The 18,125-nt window shown below is 50.8% G+C and overlaps 10 protein-coding genes across 10 annotated transcripts; 5 read left to right on the top strand and 5 right to left on the bottom strand.

Moving 5' to 3' along the window:
- Positions 1–476: 476 nt before the first annotated feature.
- On the top strand, positions 477–1,616 carry M438DRAFT_355524 (uncharacterized protein; the record flags this gene model as incomplete). Its single annotated transcript, XM_029907039.1, has 1 exon — positions 477–1,616. One exon carries the CDS (start codon positions 477–479, stop codon positions 1,614–1,616), a length of 1,140 nt encoding a protein of 379 aa, XP_029760811.1.
- Positions 1,617–2,396: 780 nt separating this feature from the next.
- On the top strand, positions 2,397–4,472 carry M438DRAFT_217598 (alpha/beta-hydrolase). The gene is made up of 4 exons (XM_029899448.1): positions 2,397–2,747; positions 2,922–3,081; positions 3,256–3,513; positions 3,576–4,472. Coding segments are annotated over exons 1-4 (1,008 nt in total). The 5' UTR covers positions 2,397–2,745; the 3' UTR covers positions 4,164–4,472.
- M438DRAFT_392804 (uncharacterized protein) lies at positions 4,197–4,883 on the bottom strand (the record flags this gene model as incomplete). The annotated part of the gene is made up of 3 exons (XM_029909097.1): positions 4,197–4,588; positions 4,650–4,777; positions 4,833–4,883. The coding sequence occupies 3 exons, from the start codon at positions 4,881–4,883 to the stop codon at positions 4,450–4,452; spliced, it is 318 nt and encodes a 105-aa protein (XP_029760813.1). The 3' UTR covers positions 4,197–4,449.
- A 223-nt stretch (positions 4,884–5,106) lies between these two features.
- On the top strand, positions 5,107–5,826 carry M438DRAFT_355526 (uncharacterized protein; the record flags this gene model as incomplete). The annotated part of the gene is made up of 3 exons (XM_029907040.1): positions 5,107–5,111; positions 5,171–5,282; positions 5,347–5,826. The coding sequence occupies 3 exons, from the start codon at positions 5,107–5,109 to the stop codon at positions 5,824–5,826; spliced, it is 597 nt and encodes a 198-aa protein (XP_029760814.1).
- A 321-nt stretch (positions 5,827–6,147) lies between these two features.
- On the bottom strand, positions 6,148–8,065 carry M438DRAFT_319192 (uncharacterized protein; the record flags this gene model as incomplete). Its single annotated transcript, XM_029902827.1, has 2 exons — positions 6,148–7,714; positions 7,779–8,065. The coding sequence occupies 2 exons, from the start codon at positions 8,063–8,065 to the stop codon at positions 6,268–6,270; spliced, it is 1,734 nt and encodes a 577-aa protein (XP_029760815.1). The 3' UTR covers positions 6,148–6,267.
- A 243-nt stretch (positions 8,066–8,308) lies between these two features.
- Positions 8,309–9,379, top strand: M438DRAFT_374688 (S-adenosyl-L-methionine-dependent methyltransferase; the record flags this gene model as incomplete). Its single annotated transcript, XM_029908517.1, has 1 exon — positions 8,309–9,379. The coding sequence occupies one exon, from the start codon at positions 8,309–8,311 to the stop codon at positions 9,377–9,379; it is 1,071 nt and encodes a 356-aa protein (XP_029760816.1).
- Positions 9,380–9,713: 334 nt separating this feature from the next.
- On the bottom strand, positions 9,714–11,496 carry M438DRAFT_335396 (uncharacterized protein; the record flags this gene model as incomplete). The annotated part of the gene is made up of 6 exons (XM_029903803.1): positions 9,714–9,767; positions 9,834–10,666; positions 10,723–11,023; positions 11,071–11,118; positions 11,169–11,312; positions 11,368–11,496. 6 exons carry the CDS (start codon positions 11,494–11,496, stop codon positions 9,714–9,716), a joined length of 1,509 nt encoding a protein of 502 aa, XP_029760817.1.
- Positions 11,497–11,965: 469 nt separating this feature from the next.
- Positions 11,966–12,646, bottom strand: M438DRAFT_273191 (uncharacterized protein; the record flags this gene model as incomplete). Its single annotated transcript, XM_029900614.1, has 3 exons — positions 11,966–12,155; positions 12,211–12,410; positions 12,464–12,646. Coding segments are annotated over 3 exons (573 nt in total), but the record flags the coding sequence as incomplete, so codon positions are not given.
- Positions 12,647–13,840: 1,194 nt separating this feature from the next.
- Positions 13,841–14,663, top strand: M438DRAFT_355531 (uncharacterized protein; the record flags this gene model as incomplete). The annotated part of the gene is made up of 2 exons (XM_029907041.1): positions 13,841–14,426; positions 14,479–14,663. The coding sequence occupies 2 exons, from the start codon at positions 13,841–13,843 to the stop codon at positions 14,661–14,663; spliced, it is 771 nt and encodes a 256-aa protein (XP_029760819.1).
- Positions 14,664–15,838: 1,175 nt separating this feature from the next.
- On the bottom strand, positions 15,839–17,905 carry M438DRAFT_345746 (2-nitropropane dioxygenase). The gene is made up of 6 exons (XM_029905518.1): positions 17,786–17,905; positions 17,629–17,734; positions 17,317–17,579; positions 16,900–17,002; positions 16,284–16,611; positions 15,839–16,231 (listed from the first exon to the last, which is right to left on the bottom strand). The coding sequence occupies exons 1-6, from the start codon at positions 17,844–17,846 to the stop codon at positions 15,971–15,973; spliced, it is 1,122 nt and encodes a 373-aa protein (XP_029760820.1). The 5' UTR covers positions 17,847–17,905; the 3' UTR covers positions 15,839–15,970.
- Between the last annotated feature and the right edge of the window lie 220 nt (positions 17,906–18,125).

Consider the following 18,125-nt stretch of genomic DNA (forward strand, 5'->3'; position numbering starts at 1 on the left):
CAAATCATGAGGCAGGCGCAACTGCTGACTACCTTGCTCCTTCTACGTGATAACCAAGTTCTTCCTTTCGCTAATCACTCGAGTACTCTGCTATCATCGCACTGAATAATTTCCATCCTCTTTCTCCTGCTTCCTGCAACAATACCAACCCTGCTGTTTCATCGATCGAGTCCGCAATCGCGTACCCCGCTGTGTATCTCGCGTACCTAGATTACGTGAATCAAGTCGCGCACACAACCACTCAGCAATTTACCCACCCTTACACCATAAAGACTCCCCAGGTCTCCTATCCATCGTCGGTGTAAGTCATACCAGGCAGCAATCACCCAGAAACCTTTTGTCTCTTGCTTTGTGCCATCGTCGCCCTGATCCATACGTCATCAACGTATTAGTCTGTCTGACTCGTATCTCGTGGCGCAGAGAAGCATCCAGCAACACTCGCGAATATGGCTCACCCTGCGACTTCTGCCATAACCATGGCTTTTGCTTCTCCATCCTACTCCGGCGGCATGGCCAAACACTCCACCGTCAGCAACCTCTCTGCCGCAGTTGCCAAACACGGTATCGGCATGCCACTTACACCTCCTAACTCCGTATCTCCGGGCTTGCCTGCCGCCGCTCAGGCAGGTCTACGCTCGCCGCCTCCGATCCATATGGATGGCGAGGACAACTCTCGTCAGCCTCTTCCTCTCAGCAAGGGTGCTCTATCGGGACTAGATGCCTCACAGTCCATCACCGCATCCATGCTCGCCAAGCACCATTTGCCAGGCATCATGCTCGGACACGGTCCTATCGCGATCAGACACGTCATGGCTTGCTTGACTCAGTCGGTGCCTGGCTTCTCACGTATACCGCCAGCCAAGGCCCGTAGGCTAGTTGTCGCCGGCCTAGAGAATCGTGCAGGAGGTGGTGTCGACGGTAGTGTTGTGTTTGAAAAGGTGGGTTGGGGTCGATGGGACGCACACACAAAGGGCGAGCGTCCTGACTTGGGCTCGAGCTTCAAGGACGGAAAGCTGTCTCCGCCACCGAGTGAGCCTGGAAGCTACGCGGCTTCTTACAGTGGGTCCGGCTTCCCTGGCTCGTTCAAACCTCGCGAGAATCAGCAGCTCAACAGCTGGGCAGAGTCTTCGATGGCATCTCATTACGATGAGCACCTCGAGAACATGAGTATGGAGGAGAACGAGGCCGACAAGATGTCTCTTGACGGCTCCTCTTCTGCCATGTCCGAAGACGAATCTGCAACTTCGGACAGTGAGGGTGACGAGACCGAAGAAGAGGACTGGGCTGCCATGGGAGCGGATGCTTTACGCAAGGCTTCTGTGTCGACTGCGGCTTCTCCTGGCGCCAGACGGAACTACAACCTCATCAGTATCCCAGGATCCATACAAGAAGCAAGAAGTCCGTCCGTGTACGGTAGTGCTGGCGGTGCTAGGTCGTCGTTCCTGGCGAGATCCACACCACAGTTCGTCAGAAGGCCATCTGCGATGAGTTACACTCAGCATAGAGGCAGCGTCAACCAGGTACCACCAAGCCACGGTACAACACCCATGGAAATTGACCGAACTACCCAAGAGCGTGAAGCCATTGAGGCTCTTCTGCGTATGGGCTCTGCATAAGCGGTGTTTCCTCATTCAGGCATTCCGAATGTCCCTGGTCTTTTTCATTTTGGTTTCGACGATTGGATCGTCTCCGTTTGGCTCTGTAAAGTCCCTGCATGGGTATGAGGATTCTCTGTTGTCCTTTTGGATGACTAATATACGACACTGGGCACCAGTCTCGGCCAATACAATGTCAAGTGCTGACTGTTGGCGAGGTCCTGGATTGACATGGGTGGCGTTTGTTTTTATTGCGGCATCTCCATTCTTATCTTTGTTTTCGAGGCGAGCATTCTCTTTTTCTTCTGTTCGTAACGATAGGCATTCATGAGAGACGGACGAAAGGGAGAACATGCAGATAATGACGGGAGGACATCATGGCGGATTGGGAGGAGAGCGACTGGTAAAGGAAGAGAAGAAGGTCTTGAGCTCGCGTCTACTGTCGATATTGCAGACGCTAGAGCTCGACCACTCACCTTGATATGCCAGGAATACCTACATAGCATTTTGTACAAGCTCGCCGGTCGGGTGGTGAAGGTCTCATTAGCTTGATCGACCTCTGCCTATTGGCGTCGGCGAGCTCATAGTTAATATCAAAGCTTGGCATTGGCCATCAAGACGCAAAACTAGTTACGGACTCCATCAGCAGTATCTGTGAATGCTGTAACACATGGCTCAGTCGTTAGCAAGGTCTTCATGTATTTGCTTACTTGCTCATACCCTTGCGAGTCTTGATGCAGGAAAGACGAGGGATTCAAGCCACGAACGAGCCTAAGAAGACAATACGCGCGTAAAGCAAGTCGAGAAACACTCACTTACAATCGTATCTGCACCGATCACAGGTGCTTGGATAGCTTGAGCAGAAACCAAGCATTTCGAGAGGATAAAAATGCGCGAGGTCGAGGGAAGAGAGGGAGAGCTCAACTTTTGATCTCTGCATTTCTTTTGACAACAGCACGGACTCCCTCCGTCCATCACCCACGCACGCGACAAGAACCCGCCGCCGATCATCCAACCACATCTTCGTCAAAGACAGATCTACCTTGAACTCTTCCACTTGCAACAAATTGTACATCTCCCTGATCCGCACGACCTTCTGTTCTTGTCGCGTTTAACGAGCATACGAGCTCTTTATTAAATATACAACATAATGTACGTTGTCCTGCCTATCGGTCGGCAATCCGAGCCCAATCGCAATCGCAACGGGGATGATACCACTGGAAACCTTCTTCGTGTGATCACGATCATACCCATGAGTCGGGGTTCACTTGTGTCACTGGAGAGACTTCTGTCATGATGTGTGGTTAAAGGCTTACGATTTCTCAGGCCTCTTTCTGCTGCCGAAGTTCAGGCTCATCCTGAGTTCCCGTACACTACATGGGATCTCAAGCCGCAGTCCAAGGGCAAATTGTCTGTTGCTAAGGGTAGAGGTGGTCCCCTAGATATAGCATGGGAGGTACATGGCGAGGGTGAGAATAAGATGGTGGTAAGTGTCTTTTTCATTTTCGCTCATGCAATGTATTCTGGTCCCATATTCCAGAAGAAGGATCTACGGATTTGTGATCATGACTGGGCTTTTATCAACCCTTCACAACATAATCTTCTATTCTACATGTCGTGGAACACAAACGCAAAGTTCTGACATACGCTGTGATGTTAGTGGATCATGGGACTTGGTGGACTCAAAACCTCATGGCAAAGACAGACCAAGGACTTCTCTCACACCCAAGGATCAAAGTACCAGTCTCTGATTGTTGACAACCGCGGTATGGGTGAGAGTGGCAAGCCGATGCAACGCTACTCGACCTCGGAAATGGCCAAGGATCTTCTCGAAGTGATCGATCACGTCGGCTGGACAAAGGACAGACAACTAAATGTCGTCGGTATCAGTATGGGAGGCATGATCGCTCAAGAACTCGTAAGTGGTATTTAAGAACTCTTAACAACCAAGGCTTCAGAAATTGACTCGAACCAAAACAGGCATACATGATCCCCAGCCGCATCGCAACACTCAACCTCATCTCCACAGCACCCCGTCTGGTCAATACAGTCGGCTTCATCGAGAATCTACGCAACCGCATCAACCTCTTCATTCCCCGTAGCTTGGACGACCAACTCGCCCACGTTAAACACAACATCTACACCGAAGCCTTCCTCGACGCCCCGGACTGTCTAGAGTACAAGGTTGAGCCTTTCCCTACCAATGGCGATCGCTTTGCCGCACAGGAAGTCGCCAAACGTCAGATGCCGCAATACTTTAACCGTACTGGATTCATGGCACAGGCGATTGCTGCGGGCTGGCATCACAAGACTGATGCGCAGTTGAAGGAGATTGGCGATAAGGTGGGTAGAGAGCGTATTTTAGTTTTGCATGGTACCAAGGACCGCATGATCACATTCCCTCATGCAGAGATGTTGTTGAAGGGATTGGGTGGTGAGGAAGGCGGTGTTCGCAAGGCTTTCTTTGATGGTCAAGGACACGTCGTGCCCATTGAACTCAGGCAAGACTTCAACAAGCTGATCGAGGAGATGGTTGAGAAGGGCCAGACCTTGAGTGCAAAGGCATAAGCATGAGATGGACATTTTGATGTTTTGTTCTGTAACATGGATAGAAAGCGAGGCGTTTCTTGTTGTTCAGAGGAAGATAGATTCTCGAACGGTATAGTTATTTGGTATGCAGATACAATGATTCTTTCTGTTCATGAAGAGAGGGGATGTTGTACAAGAGGTGTATGTTTTTGGTAGAGGGATATTGGGCCCGGCCGAACAGGAAAAGGGCAAAAACCACCAACGCCGCGCTGCGGTTCCAAGGACGATAGTAAAACAAGATGGTGATGTGATATGGCAGAGGTGGTTATGTCGTCTTCTCCAGCAATTCTTTCGCTTCATTGACCTTTGTGGCGAGATAAGGGCTACCGCCGCGATCGGGGTGGTTCAACAGCATGAGTGAGCGGTGCTTCTTGCGGATGATGTCGCGAGTGAGACCGCGTTCTCTGTACCGGGCTTGTTAGTGAACGTGTTCAGGGAGTCCAAGTGTGGAATGGAGGAACGAACGTGGTTTCGAGAATAAGAGCGGCTTCCTTTCTGGTCATCTTTTGCTCGAAGCCGCCCTTGTAAAAGGCCTTGCCTACAGCGCTGGTGCCACCGCGGTAGCGCTTGAAAGCCACCAAGCCAGCACGACCCTGTCAGACGGTGTTAGATGAATGTAGCAGCGCATAGATTCCGGAGATTGCGTACGAAGAAGGCAGTAGCGGCGATTCCGAAACCGAGGGCGAGAGCAGTTGCCATGTTGATATTTGTGTTTGTATGTGACTGTGAATGTGACGATGACTTGGTCGACGGCAGGCGTAGAAAAGTTCGGAGGTCTGGCTCTCTCAAGCTCCGTCTCCCGGTCCCTTGTTGCTTCGCCGCAGATGGGTCTTGGCAACTCCGCAATATCCAAAGAAGTTTCGCCCGCAGAAAGAAGAATTATTGTCCCATCCATCTTGACATTTGACCAACACACGACAAGATGAGGTATGCGCCATACTTTTCCTGCCCAAATCCACTGATACGCCTACTGACACCTGTCCCAGAATCGAGACGTGCTATTTCTGCTCGCAGCCCTGCTACCCGTCAAAGGGTATCACCTTTGTACGCAACGATGCTCGCGTTTTCCGCTTCTGCAGATCAAAATGCCACAAGAACGTATGTCGCACAAAAGACACTCTCTGATAGAAGAATATCCTGTTCTAACACACTCCCCCAACAGTTCAAGATGAAGCGTAACCCCCGCAAGCTGGCCTGGACAAAATCCTTCCGTCGCGCACACGGCAAGGAGATGACCGTCGACAGCACCCTCTCCTTTGCTGCCCGCCGCAACGTCCCCGTCCGCTACAACCGCGACCTCGTTGCCACCACTCTCAAGGCCATGCAGCGCGTCTCGGAGATCCGCGCCAAGCGCGAGCGCCAGTTCTACAAGAACCGCATGCGCGGCAACAAGGAGCGCGACCTCGAGGCCGACCGCAAGCTCGTCGCAGAGAACCAGCACTTGCTCCCCCCTGCCGAGCGCGAGGCCGCACAGAAGCTGCTCGAGGACGAGAGCGAGATGTTGGATGTTGTCGACGAGCTGGACGAGGAAGAGGAGGAGGAGTTGGAACAGCAAAAGTTGGCCCAGCAGAAGCTCAAGGCAAAGAAGAAGCAAAGACTGGTCAGAGGCTCTGGACCCGAAGACATGGATGTCGACGCATAAACGACCTGACTTGTGTGCTGCTTGGCTTTTGTTGTTTCTCATCACCCTCCACGGCGTTGTTGCATCTTTCTTTTTCTTTTCGTATGGGACTTTGGGGAAAAAAGAGCGAAAAGCACAGGGACTGGCGTTCGGCTTCAATTTCTTTTACGGATACCTTTCGCAGCAGCATTTTATCGCTAATCCGCCATTGCCTGCCTTGTTCAAAAAGGACTTGGCGAGTTTCCACAACCTTTACATGTGTCTGTGTATATTTTTGATCAATTGTGACTTGATACTACTCACCATGATCAGCTCTTCAATAAGTATACAAAACTGAGCGGTCATTCGTGTACAGCAGGTTTATGCTAGGCGGAAATGGTGATTGTGGCACGATGCTCTACTATAGTCTTCAACTCACTCTCAAGTACAAAGACAGAACTTCAAACACTTCCTGCTTCCCTTCTAGGGTTCCACGATCTTGCCCGCACCCAGGACACTCCAGAAAGCAATTTCCCTGCTCTCTTTGGTTCCCTTGGCTGCCCCTGTAGCAGCTGCGTCCTCAGCTGTGACCTCTGCCTCCCACTCCACACGCACGAATACCGGAATTTCGAGCACTTCGTCATCCGCACCCTTGCTATCATCCCCTGTGGCTTTTTCTGCAGTGGGACCAGTCTTTTTGTCCAACCTGCCAGGGACCACTTCTACTACCACAGTCGTCCAGTTGCGGCCTTTTTCCCAGACCTTGCCTGCTTCTGGCTGTCTGTCTTCTGTAGATTGATCCTTAGCTGTACCGCTGGAGATGGCGTCTGGGTCCCACATATCGCTCGCAGCACCAATAGGAAAAGTAGGGCAGAGAACAGTAACGCGTGAAGCCACATTGCCAGGTGTAGTAGCCGGAGTGGCGAGTGTGACTCGTACGGCTTCGAACAAAGGATTTGTCAGGGTGAGCAGGAACTGCACGGGAAGTCCTGGTCTCAACCGCTCATACTCTGTATTGTGCTGAGCTTGTAGTGCTGCCGGGGTAAGCGCAAAGGCGGAAGCAGGAGCTGACGAAGCAGTCGGTGCGAGGAGGCGCAGAGACAAACGAGGAATGTTGTTCTGGGCCAGCAAACGAATCTTGTAGCGTGTGCTACCCATCTTGGGCTCTGGACGGGCAATAATATGGCGGCAGGTACGGCAACGCTTACTACGGCGAGTCCGTAAAAGTGTAGCAACGGGCCAGAGATGGTCGTTGAAGTGTACATGGTGGTTGTATGGATGACTGACGCGTTGTGACAAGGTCGTGGTTCCTTCATAGCCTTCTGTGAAGAGTTTCTTCACAGATTCAGCTTCGACATCAGCTGAATGCGACAGCACTTCTAGGCCCTCAGTTGTGTCCAGAGCTTCACGCATAGGCTGTGGCTTTTCGCGAGCCTTTCTCAGAGCGGCGTGGGACAGTCCGCCATAGATACTCATAATGCGTGCTAGACTGTTAGGAGAGTTGAAGTTGCCGGCGTCCGAGTATGCATTCAGACCAGCACCGGCCGAGTCTGCCATCTGATCCTTGTAGAAGCGAGCCAAAGTTGCAAATCGGTCTTGTGATGGCTGAGAAGGCGGGGTGGAGTCCGGTTCCGTTGAAGATAGCTCGTCTGTGGGCGCGAGACTGGTCCTGGTAGACCTGGTCCTGCTTGGCGAAGGCGAGCGGTTTCCTTGACGCAATCTAACCAATTGGTCGGTGATTTTGGTGGGCTTGCTGAACTGTATGCCGACGTCCAGCGACGACCAGTCACAGTATGGGCATGATAGAAAGAACGGACCAGCCGGTTGATTTGCATCAGGAGGGGCCAAATGATCCTTTAATGAAGAATCTAGACCATTAATAGACAAGGGGGAAGTGCAAATTGGACAGTTGTAGCAATTTCGAGTACATCTAATGTGAAGTCAGTATTTTTGGTTGGTCCTTAGACAAGAGACAGCGCTTGAGCTTACCTTACCTGTTACCATCGGTCTTGACTACGCTACTAGGAACCTCGAAAAGACAGTTTGGGCAGAACCAATTCATGATTTCTTCTGCCCAGCATCTCGGGCACCTGATTTGATGGCAGTCATCACAATACAGCAAATGCTCGTAGGGGTATAGGGAAAAGTTTGCGCGTATGTGGTGAGGGTTGAAGGTCGTGTCGTCGTCAGGATCCTCTATCGAAGAGAGATTTGATTCAGAAGGTGAGGTGAAGGAGGTGCAAGGACACGCGATCAACGTGTATGGAAAAGTGGCCGCCATGACAAGATTGCTTAAACACAACAGCAGCACATTGATGGTCGGTGGAAGGAGCGACAGCGTTGGACCAAATTAGCTTTGTTGATTGCAGTGTTCTCAATGTTCCAGGGTCCCGTTGAGAACGCAGCCACGCCGCCCGGCAGCCTTAGTATTCAATGACGATTATGTTCGCGAAATGTGGGGAGAGGTCGAGGTTTCTGAGAATTGATGGCGACACAAAGCATTCTCCTTCACCAATCAGTCAAGATGCGTCTCAGTTATATCGCCCGCCGAGTGCAATGCACATCTCGCCCTCGAAGCCTGAACATCTGCAGCCGACGAACGTACGCAGTACAACAACCTGGTGCCCCTAGCATTTCCGTCTTCTCCAACGAGGCCAAGCAGCAACAACGGACCCGCGCCGCCGCCGATGTCGAGGAATCAAGAGCCACAGACTACCTGAGGGACGAGGTAGCCACACGATTGACCAGTCGCCTACTCGACATCAACCGTAACTTCGACAAAGCCCTGGACTTCGGCGCCAATGCCTGCAATATCGCCCGCGTCCTTACCTTGCCAGACCCCGACCCCGACTCTGCCAAACCCGTCTCAGACCCTCTGAGCTCGAAGATTGGCCACCTTACCTGTGCGGACTCCAACCAAGTCATGCTGCATCGCGACCAGAACGAACCTTTCAACAAAGACTTGTCCCTCACACGCCATGTGCTCCAAAATCCAGAGACACTTCCCTTTGAAGCCAATTCTTTCGACCTGGTCATGTCATCACTGAGCTTACACTGGATCAACGATCTACCCTCCGTCCTGTCTCAGATCAACAACGTACTCAAGCCTGATGCTCCCTTCATTGCCGCCATGTCAGGCGGCGACTCCTTGTTTGAGCTCCGTGGTTCTCTACAACTTGCCGAGCTGGATCGCCTTGGTGGTATCGGTACCCACGTCTCGCCACTGGCTGATGTCCGCGACGTGGGCAACCTTCTCACTCGCGCCGGCTTCAAGCTTCTCACTGTCGACGTCGACGATATCATTGTCGACTACCCTAGCACGTTACATTTGATGCGTGATCTACAAGCCATGGGAGAGTCGAATGCTGCTCTCAAGCGAACCCCTGGACCCATCTCTAGAGATGTGCTCTTGGCCACCGAAGCAATCTACAAGGAGTTGTACGGCAACGAGGACGGAACCATTCCTGCTACATTTAGAACCATTTACATGATTGGATGGAAGGAAGGTGCAAACCAACCCAAGCCTTTGGAAAGAGGCACTGGAGAAATCAACATTAAAGATATCTTGGAAGGTGGTGGCTCATACAACGGATAGAAGACTGGCTGCAATTTATTCCTTATTCTTGTACAGCTAATCCATCTGTACATATTCTCAGCATCACGATAACGAACACAATTTACTCGAGCGATCTTACAGCGCATATGCTATCTTGTAATGTTCTTCTGACGGTCATAGTTGTATAGACGGAAGTCTTGGTATACTTTTTGCAGGCATAACGGATTCAGGGGCAAGCTGCATAGAACAATGTGTCCGAAAGGAATGTTGCGTTGTTTCTCCGCCTTGATAGAATAAGAGAGTGGGAGTGGATGGGCAAGGGCCTGCTATAATATAATCCGTCACACCAAGAGCCGACACGATACACACGTCTTTACTTCAGAATCCACTCCTGTTCTCCGTCCTCAAATAACCTGGATATGACTTTCTGTAACGAGCAATTAGTCTCCGCTGGCAATCTATCAAAGACAAGCAGCATGTGTAGATGACTTACCGTGTCAACGTCGTGAACCTCCTCGAACCAACATTTATCGTTGTAGCACTCTTGCCCGTATGGACAAACGTGGCCATTAGTGCAGTCAAAGTCCCTACAAGCGCCACGGTCTGGACAACTTCTAGTACGAGCACGATGCTTGAGCACCAACTGCTCACCAGGACTCAGACGCTCACCGTGGTCGTAATCGCAGTATTTTCCAGCTTCGCACTTGCCATTGAGATGGTAGTTGTTGCAGACCTTCTTGTTGCGAACACGCTCGCTGAGACGGGCGGCAGCTGCTTGATCGGTACGTGGGAGAACAGCGTCGATGCGTTCATCGAAGGCGTTCAGAAGGATGCACTTGCGGGCAGGTGCCTTTTTGGTCGCGACATTGATTGTTTTGGGTGCGCCTTTGCCTACGGTTGCCCATGAAGAGGCGCCTCCGGTTGTATCGCTGGACGACTGGGGCGTGACAGTTTTGACGGCGGCTGCCTGTGCGAGTACAGGTGTAGCCGCAGGGCTGACTGAAACACCGCCAGTCGCAGCAGAATTAGTTCGAGTAGGCAGCACAGGTTTCGGTTGGAATGCGGCTGCGTTCTGGACCACAGGAGACGCGAAAGATTGCCTATCTGGCAGTGGATCGGACCTAAAGACCGTAGGGAACTGTACGACCTTGAAACCGAGCTGTGTGAAGCCGGGCTGTATGGGTAGTGTTTCTAGTAGACTGATACGAGGGGCCGTGTTCTGGTCCCGCTTGTAAGGGTCGAGGGTAGGCAGATAACCATTATCGTGGCATCCTCCAAAGATTACATGCTTGCACTGCATGTTGGGTAGGAACAAGCGCAGTGTTTCTGGGGACAAGTCAGTCATCTGTCTCCCTTCGCGGCGGAACAAGCACTCAATATACCTCTAACTTTGTGATCTGCCCTTTCTTTGCCACTACCGACGTCGATGAAGCTGAACAGAGATTTGTTAAGCGAAAAAGCTCGAGCGAAGGGTGCCATCTCATTAGGATTCTTGAAAACACCCAGACTCTTCAGCTTGTGACTCAATCCCTCCATGTTGTAGAAGATCTGGACCATGATGTCGTAACCCGAGGTGTTGCGATCGGGATAACATTCCGCAACGTGAGTCCTGATTTGCGTGTACAGCTCTTGAGCGGCATCAGCACCACCATCCATACCAGCCTTGTAGAGATAGTCATGGAACTAAACGGTCAGATTGGCTCTACAGCACTAATATTAGGAACACTTACAATAGCTCCGTCTCCATCAATCAAAGCTAGGACAAAGCCGTTTGCTTCCTACTGTACGTCAGTAACTCCAATACTCTACTGAATCCAATCGAACATACAAGACCCATATTCGTGGTCTGCAGGGATCGCTCGAAGTTACGAGCCTGTGCTTGCCACATTCGACGAGACGCGAGCTCATTTTCATAGTCTTCCGATTTGTTATGGTACTGCTGCTGCAACTCGGCGTATTTATGAATAACTTCCTGTATGCTCAAATCAGCCTGTATCGTGAACGAGAGAGCCATGGAGCTATCTCACCTGAACTAAGGCATCGCGCTCGGCGTCGGATCTGCGAAAGCCTTCTAGCTGGCTCTCCAGACCCCCTAGGAAAGATTGTGTATCGGTATGCCCATTTGTGTGGCCGCTGCTCATAGGTGGTCCACTCATGATTGTAACGTTTCTCAAAGCCAAAAGATGGAAATGCGTGTAACTGGATGGTTTGGGCGAGCTTCACGGAATGGACTTTTAACCGCCGGTGGCTGTACTCGTAGAAGGGTACAGAATCGCAGGCGCTAAACGAATATTTTTTCAAATTGTTTTTGTAAGACAAGTCGAGAAGAATGTGTCACTGTTTCAACCCGTCTTTTGATAATCGAGCGACTGCGACAAACGGAGTAGGAAGTCGCGTGAGCCGGTGGAAAAGATTATTTGTTGCTTATCCACGCAAAAGACTTGGCACTGTGTTGGGTGCTCGCTAGACCACTTTCCATGTCGGAATATCATGGAGCTGGAAACACGCTTTTTTCTTTTGGTAAAATTGATGCATAAATTGTAAATGGAGGCTACTTGGATTCGATCGCTGATAACTTGCAACGCTTTCTATATCAGATTCTGTCTCGCAATTCGCTCGTGTACACTAAGCATAGTAATTGGTTCTGATCCTCGACTCGGAAGAGTCGCTCTCGTTCCTCTTGGGTTCAGCCTCAGCCCGCACAGCTGCCTTTCTATCCCTTCTTCGCTTTGATTCGCCGACGAAGATGCTAATAATGTAAACGACCCAAACAAAACCCGCAACAACGCCGTAAGCAATTTCACCTTTACGAGTGCTACAGGAAGTCAGCGTTGAAGAGAAAGTGAACATGAAATTGTGGAAGGACTTACTTGTTTGCGAGCTGGAGGCCAAGCCCTCCATTAATCATCCCAAGTGTTATGATAATGCGTCCAAGCCAAAGATGAGCATACGACCAGAAGGTACGGCGCTTGTACTTCTTGAAGAGGCGGTGGTGGATATATCCAAGGAATGGCTGGAAGAAGATGAGGACGAACAACACAATACCAATGATGGGATGAGCGTGATCGAGCTTTAGACAGACGTCAGACAAAATTTCGAGTAGCTCTTTCTCGCTCCACTTACCCTGCGGATCTGGGTGGCAAGGTAAATTCCAATACCAAAGGCCGCAATATAGATGAGGTATGCGAGCACTTGCACAATAGCGTGAAACCAAAGAAGCCCGCGAAAGCTGAACAATCGAATGCTGATAGCTCCAAATGGGAAGAAGATGACAAAGGCCAAAGATGCAAGGACACCATGTGCGATTTGAGCGCGCTGGGCCTTTTCAAAGTCACCGCCGAAGGGGATCGAGAAACCAGCGGAGCCTCCGAATCCTGAGCTCGATGAACCAGATGAGCCGGAACCGTATCCAGATGAGCCAGAAGAGCTAGAGCCGCCACTATCATCGCCTCCACCCCATCCCCAAGCATAAGTGGAGCCTGTATTGAGATATTAGTGTTACTGTGCTAAGACCATAAAATCTCGATACCAACCGAGGCTCAAGGCGATAGCTGCGAGTGTTGATGAATATCCCATTGTGAGGGATGTGGGAGCATATGAAGGACCAAAACGTAAGGTGGGATGAATTGGCTTTTAAGTCAATACCTTCGCCAGACACTAAGCGAGGCTGAATGGAACCAATCGAGGTAGAGAGTACAAGATTATAGCCTCACAAGAACTGGCACTTGGGTGTCTTTAAGTTCTTACGTCTTGAAAGGGATCAGCGAGGTAGATGACCACGCCCAGTCCCATATCAACGACAGCGGAATAGATAGGCATGCACCATGTCGTAGCCCACCACCACCAGCAACGTGTCACTGCGCCTCCAAAGGCTTCTCTTTCTCGAAGAGCAACCCATGTTCCCAGCCCCGAAAGCTGGGAAAAGATTGACGGAGTTCTCAGGGTCGGCGGGGACCCGAAGACCGACGATGAGTATTTGAACTCCGGCCACGCGTACAGCACGAGCTCGGAGGTTCTTGATCTTCAGGATTTCCTTTGTGTTTCTTGGCGGCGCATTGGAGTGGTCAGCAACTGTGATACCTAAGCTGACAGAAAAGGTCCACGGTGGGCTGATTATCTCGAATCACTGCAGATTGGCTGTACCAGGTCGTTATCGAAGATTCTTGATGAAGTCGGACACGGCGAAGCTCATGGCGGGGCTGATTGATGCGATCAGCCATTTGAGACTTCATCTTGTGCCATAGTGTGAGTAGAGGTCAAGGGTTTGCAGGCAAGCCCCCGTGGAGGATGGAGGCGCGGTTCAAGGCATGGAGGTCAACCAGCCACCAGGCTGTCCGCCTCGGAAGATAGAAGACCCACACAAGTCACCCCACAAAAATGCGGAGATCGGCGCTAAGGGCATTCCGGTCTTCACCTGCCGGACGCAGGCCAGGCGTCTCTAACCTTGTTCATCCTCCTTCAAAAACAGCATCAAGTGGACTCTCAATCTCTGTCGGCAACATGGTGTCAACACGCAGCCATCCTCAGGAGTTTCCTCCGCAACATGTCAACCAGCTGGGCTCTGAGACGCCCTCAAAGCGTTCGCTGTCAACGGTGACGCCATCGACATCGCAACCTGACTTTCAAGGCCGAAACAACAACCAGAAGCCCTGGTCACACACGCCATCCCTCCTTACTCTGACTTGGCTATGTATCTCGATGCCATTGGTTATTTGGGATAGCTTCTACGTTTTGCTTCGTCCACATTCCATGCCTGGAGGCAAGTACCAGAAGCCTCTTTGGGTACCCTACGAGCTCTACGGCCAAGTCGATCACATTTACGGCTGGCCTGCATATAACTCGGGTAATGGCTTTACTGCTGCTCAGACTGGTATGAACGTTGTGGAGATTGTAGGCTATGTCTACTACCTTTATCTGCTTTATACCTACGGAAGGACCGAGGACGTTCAAGGCACTGGCGCTCCGAACAAGCAACAAGTCGGAAAGCTCGCGCGAAGTCGAACAGTCTATGGGAAAGCTGCCGCGAAAGCAGTCCTCTTGTTGTATGGTGTTGCCCTCATGACCCTCAGCAAGACTGTGCTTTATTGTATGTCTTACAAACCTTTCAATTATCCATCTAGAACTAACATCAATCTCAGGGCTCAATGAAGTCTTCTCTGGTTTCGCGAATATCGGCCACAATGATGCATCATCCATCTTCTTCCTCTGGGCTCTCCCGAACGGCATGTGGATTCTCTTCCCGGCATACCTGGTTTACGTGTCTGGAAAGGAGATATTACAAGGCCTCGAAATTGCTGTGAGCAGCTCTAAGAAATCTCAGTGAATGGTCGAGTCTTGAATGAAATGTTGTACTGGTACTGAGCGGCAGGAGACGCAGACCGATACAGCTACTTGGACTCTAGAGCATTGCCACTGAACAAGCCCATCCTGTTTTGTTCCCAGCTTGGTGACAGCTATTCCCAGTACAGCTGTAGTACTCGATGGTCGCCTGTCAGTACTGCTCCACGACGCCCCGGCTAACACGGAACTCGCGATCCGAACATCATGTCTCGTAGCTCCGCGATTCCACTGCCAGAAGCATAACTTCAACTCGCTTCACCTCTGCCCATCCTTGTAAGCCGCTCAATTATTTGCACGCCTACAACTGCCAGCCAAGCCGTACTCTGCGCTGGAATTGATTCCTCTTTGGCACTATCGTTCGTTCTCGCGGCATCACCATCATCAATGGAAGAGAACTTTGTCCGAGCTCACAGACAAAACTTGCTCACTATTATACAATCCTGTCCTTCCCGCTCAAGCTTCGCTCAACCCTTATATACGATTTATTCTCTGCCTTTCTTGTCCCCAGCCAAGCAAGGGTCCCGCCTTCTCGCCTGGTGTGTTTGGCCCACTTGGCTGGAGCCGACACTCGCCAAAGGCGCGTTCGTGGGTTCTACCCCCACTACGCGCCGAATAATAAGCAAACTGGACCGCCAGTTTCTTCTCCACCTGCCACCGGGCGGTGGTTTCTTTTGCTCCTCCTGGTGGTGTGAGGTTTCGCTTTTGTGTACGTACTGGTAGTCGTGCTTTATGTCTCTACAATTTTGAATCTCGAGGCACTTTCTTTTTCGTTCCTCCGCATGCATATACGTATCGTGAGATGCTTTTTGTAAGCAGGTGCTTCAAGGCAGACACACCGTCGAACAACCGGCAGCCGACATTAGCACAGCTGCCAGTAGAGAAACCAACGCAGAGAGAATATATTTCTTGCTTACACCCCGAGGGACAACCCTGATTTCAAGCAAACGAGGCAGAAAACAACTGCACGAAGCGAGTGGTGGGTCATACCCTCCTATCTTTTCCTATCTCAAGATCTGTAGCTCGGTATCCTTGTCTGTGTCTCCGTACTCACTGGTGTTCTGTACAAAGTCCTTACGTATACCCGAATGTCGCCCACTTATGATTGATCTTCTTGTTCACGTTTTCTCTTCACCTTCTGTTCTTTACAGATTTGGTATACTGAGAAGGATAGTGGTGATTATTTTGTTCAGAAAAAAGGCGAGCTCATTAAGCGAGGTCCATACGGTATGCATTCGTGTGTACTTGGTAAAATACCGTGGTTCAAGTCTGCAACGCCATGCCTCTACCAGTCTAAAGCTTACTCTTACCAATGCCCCAAACCTCGGACTGGGGATTGTTCACCTTCGATCCCACCGCGCCGTACTCGCCCTTTGGATTTGCTGATGAGTCTTGGATAGGCTTTCCCTCCATGTCGCTTTCGGGTAGCTCTTCAACGTAAAGCGACTTTGCCTTGTTGATGGTCTCTAGAGCCTCGCGCTCAATGCGTGAGATGAGGTCTGCGCAGCTTGGAATGTCGTGGATCAGGCCGATGACTTGACCGGCTGTCCAGACCTGTATCGTAGAATGTCAGCTTAAGCTCTTAGAGATCTAAATGCTTACTTACACCATGCTCTGGGTCTCCGTTCAAGAAGACCTCTCTACCTCGCTTTCCGCTGACGTAGGGAGCGACCTCCTCGAACTTGCCAGTCGGGCTCTCTCTTTCGATCTTGATGGCATCTCTCGCAACCTTGTTGGAGAACATTCGGCTGGTGTTCTTCCATCGTCGAAGAACTAGTTCTGTGTCTGTCTCTTGCGCCTTGACGATCGACTCCTTGATATTTTGGTGGATGGGAGCTTCGATGGTGCACATGAATCTAGTGCCCATGTTGATGCCTTCAGCACCGAGGGAAAGTGCTGCCGCAAGCCCTTGACCGTCGGCAAAACCACCTGACCTGAAGATAAACAGTAGAATTAGCATATTTCTCGTGTCGAAAATGATACATCATGAGGCTTATCAAGAAACCTGAATGTGCACCTATTGTAATGCAGAGTGAAACTCGAAGTAGAGAAGGCATCCACTGAGAGCCTGTGATTCGTTGTGGAAGAAAGAAGCTCTCAGTTGCGGCATATTCCATTCGAATGACACTTTGCAATGCGATAGGTGCAGCCGCTGCTGGTTTCCAAGATCGAAACACTCTGGCGGCTGTTGGCTCATGATATTTGTATCTTTGCATACGTACGCGATGAAAGGTACATTCAACTCCTGGCGAGCTCGCGAGAGAAGAATGAAGTTGGTAATGTCTGTCTCCCCGACGTGGCCGGCGCATTCCATGCCGTCTATAGCTGTGATGAAAGTAAAATTAGCGTGGTTTCTTGCGAGCAGGATCAGGGTACGTCAGGAGCTTCTCCTGCATGTGTTTGGGCCTATTAACAACGACTCGGGGCGGCATTCGGCTTGACACGCACTCGAACATCAGATCCAATGTCTCTGTGCGCTAGAGCTGCCACGAGTGCCACTGTAGAAGTGCACGATGTCTTTCACGTGGCTCATCTCCTTGGACAGCCTCGTTAATCGGAAAAAACATCGTGCATGGGTGGGGAGTGGAGCCAAACACATATCAAGCGAGTCAAGGGTTTGCACCTTCGGCTTGACTTACATAGAAAGTCGACGCCAAGTTTGATGGCAGATAGCGCGTGGCGGACGGTGGTACACTTGTGCAAAATGATGATTGGAGGGTCGGCAGCCTTGAGTTGCTTGATCACAGGAGCAGGGTTGTTGCCTGCTGTCTCCACGATCCGGATGCCCTCTTCGATGATGACACGGGCATATGCAGGATAGTCCGGAGGCTGAAGAGCAGGAAGAAGGGTCAAGTTCACACCAAACGGCTTTGAGGTCATCTTTCGACATCTTCGGATCTCCCTGTGAGTTGTTAGCCATGATCCCGTGGAACTTGATTCGTGTTCCATACTTTCTCAGATCTTCAGGAGTAGGTTGGGTGAGCGCGGTCAGGATACCCAAACCTCCTGCGTTGGAAACAGCGCTGGCAAGCTCTGCATATCCAACCCACATCATTCCTGAGAATCACATTCAGCTACTGCTCTTTCCATCACTTCAGGATGTCGTACCTCCTTGGACTACAGGAACCTTGATCCCCAATTTACGGGTGAGAGCTGTATTGAACGGCATTTTGACTTTGAATATTCGGCTTGATCAGAACTGTGCGTGTTGAGAGTCACGTCTTTAGGTGTTTGGATGTTGATGTCGATGTTCACCCCTCAAGAAACCACTTCATCATGCCTCGGCTCGTCTCGGCCCGAGCCCATGCATGTGAAAACGGTCTGGGGAATCGTGGACCCTTGCGCATATCACTTGGCAAGATTATGAACACTTGGATAATTAGTGATGAGGATCTGCACAAATTTATCTACGGCTCTGACAGAGGCCTTCGAAACCTCACCACTTTCT

The sequence above is a fragment of the Aureobasidium pullulans genome, assembly GCF_000721785.1.
Source record: "Aureobasidium pullulans EXF-150 unplaced genomic scaffold scaffold_9, whole genome shotgun sequence".
Lineage (NCBI taxonomy): Eukaryota > Fungi > Ascomycota > Dothideomycetes > Dothideales > Saccotheciaceae > Aureobasidium > Aureobasidium pullulans.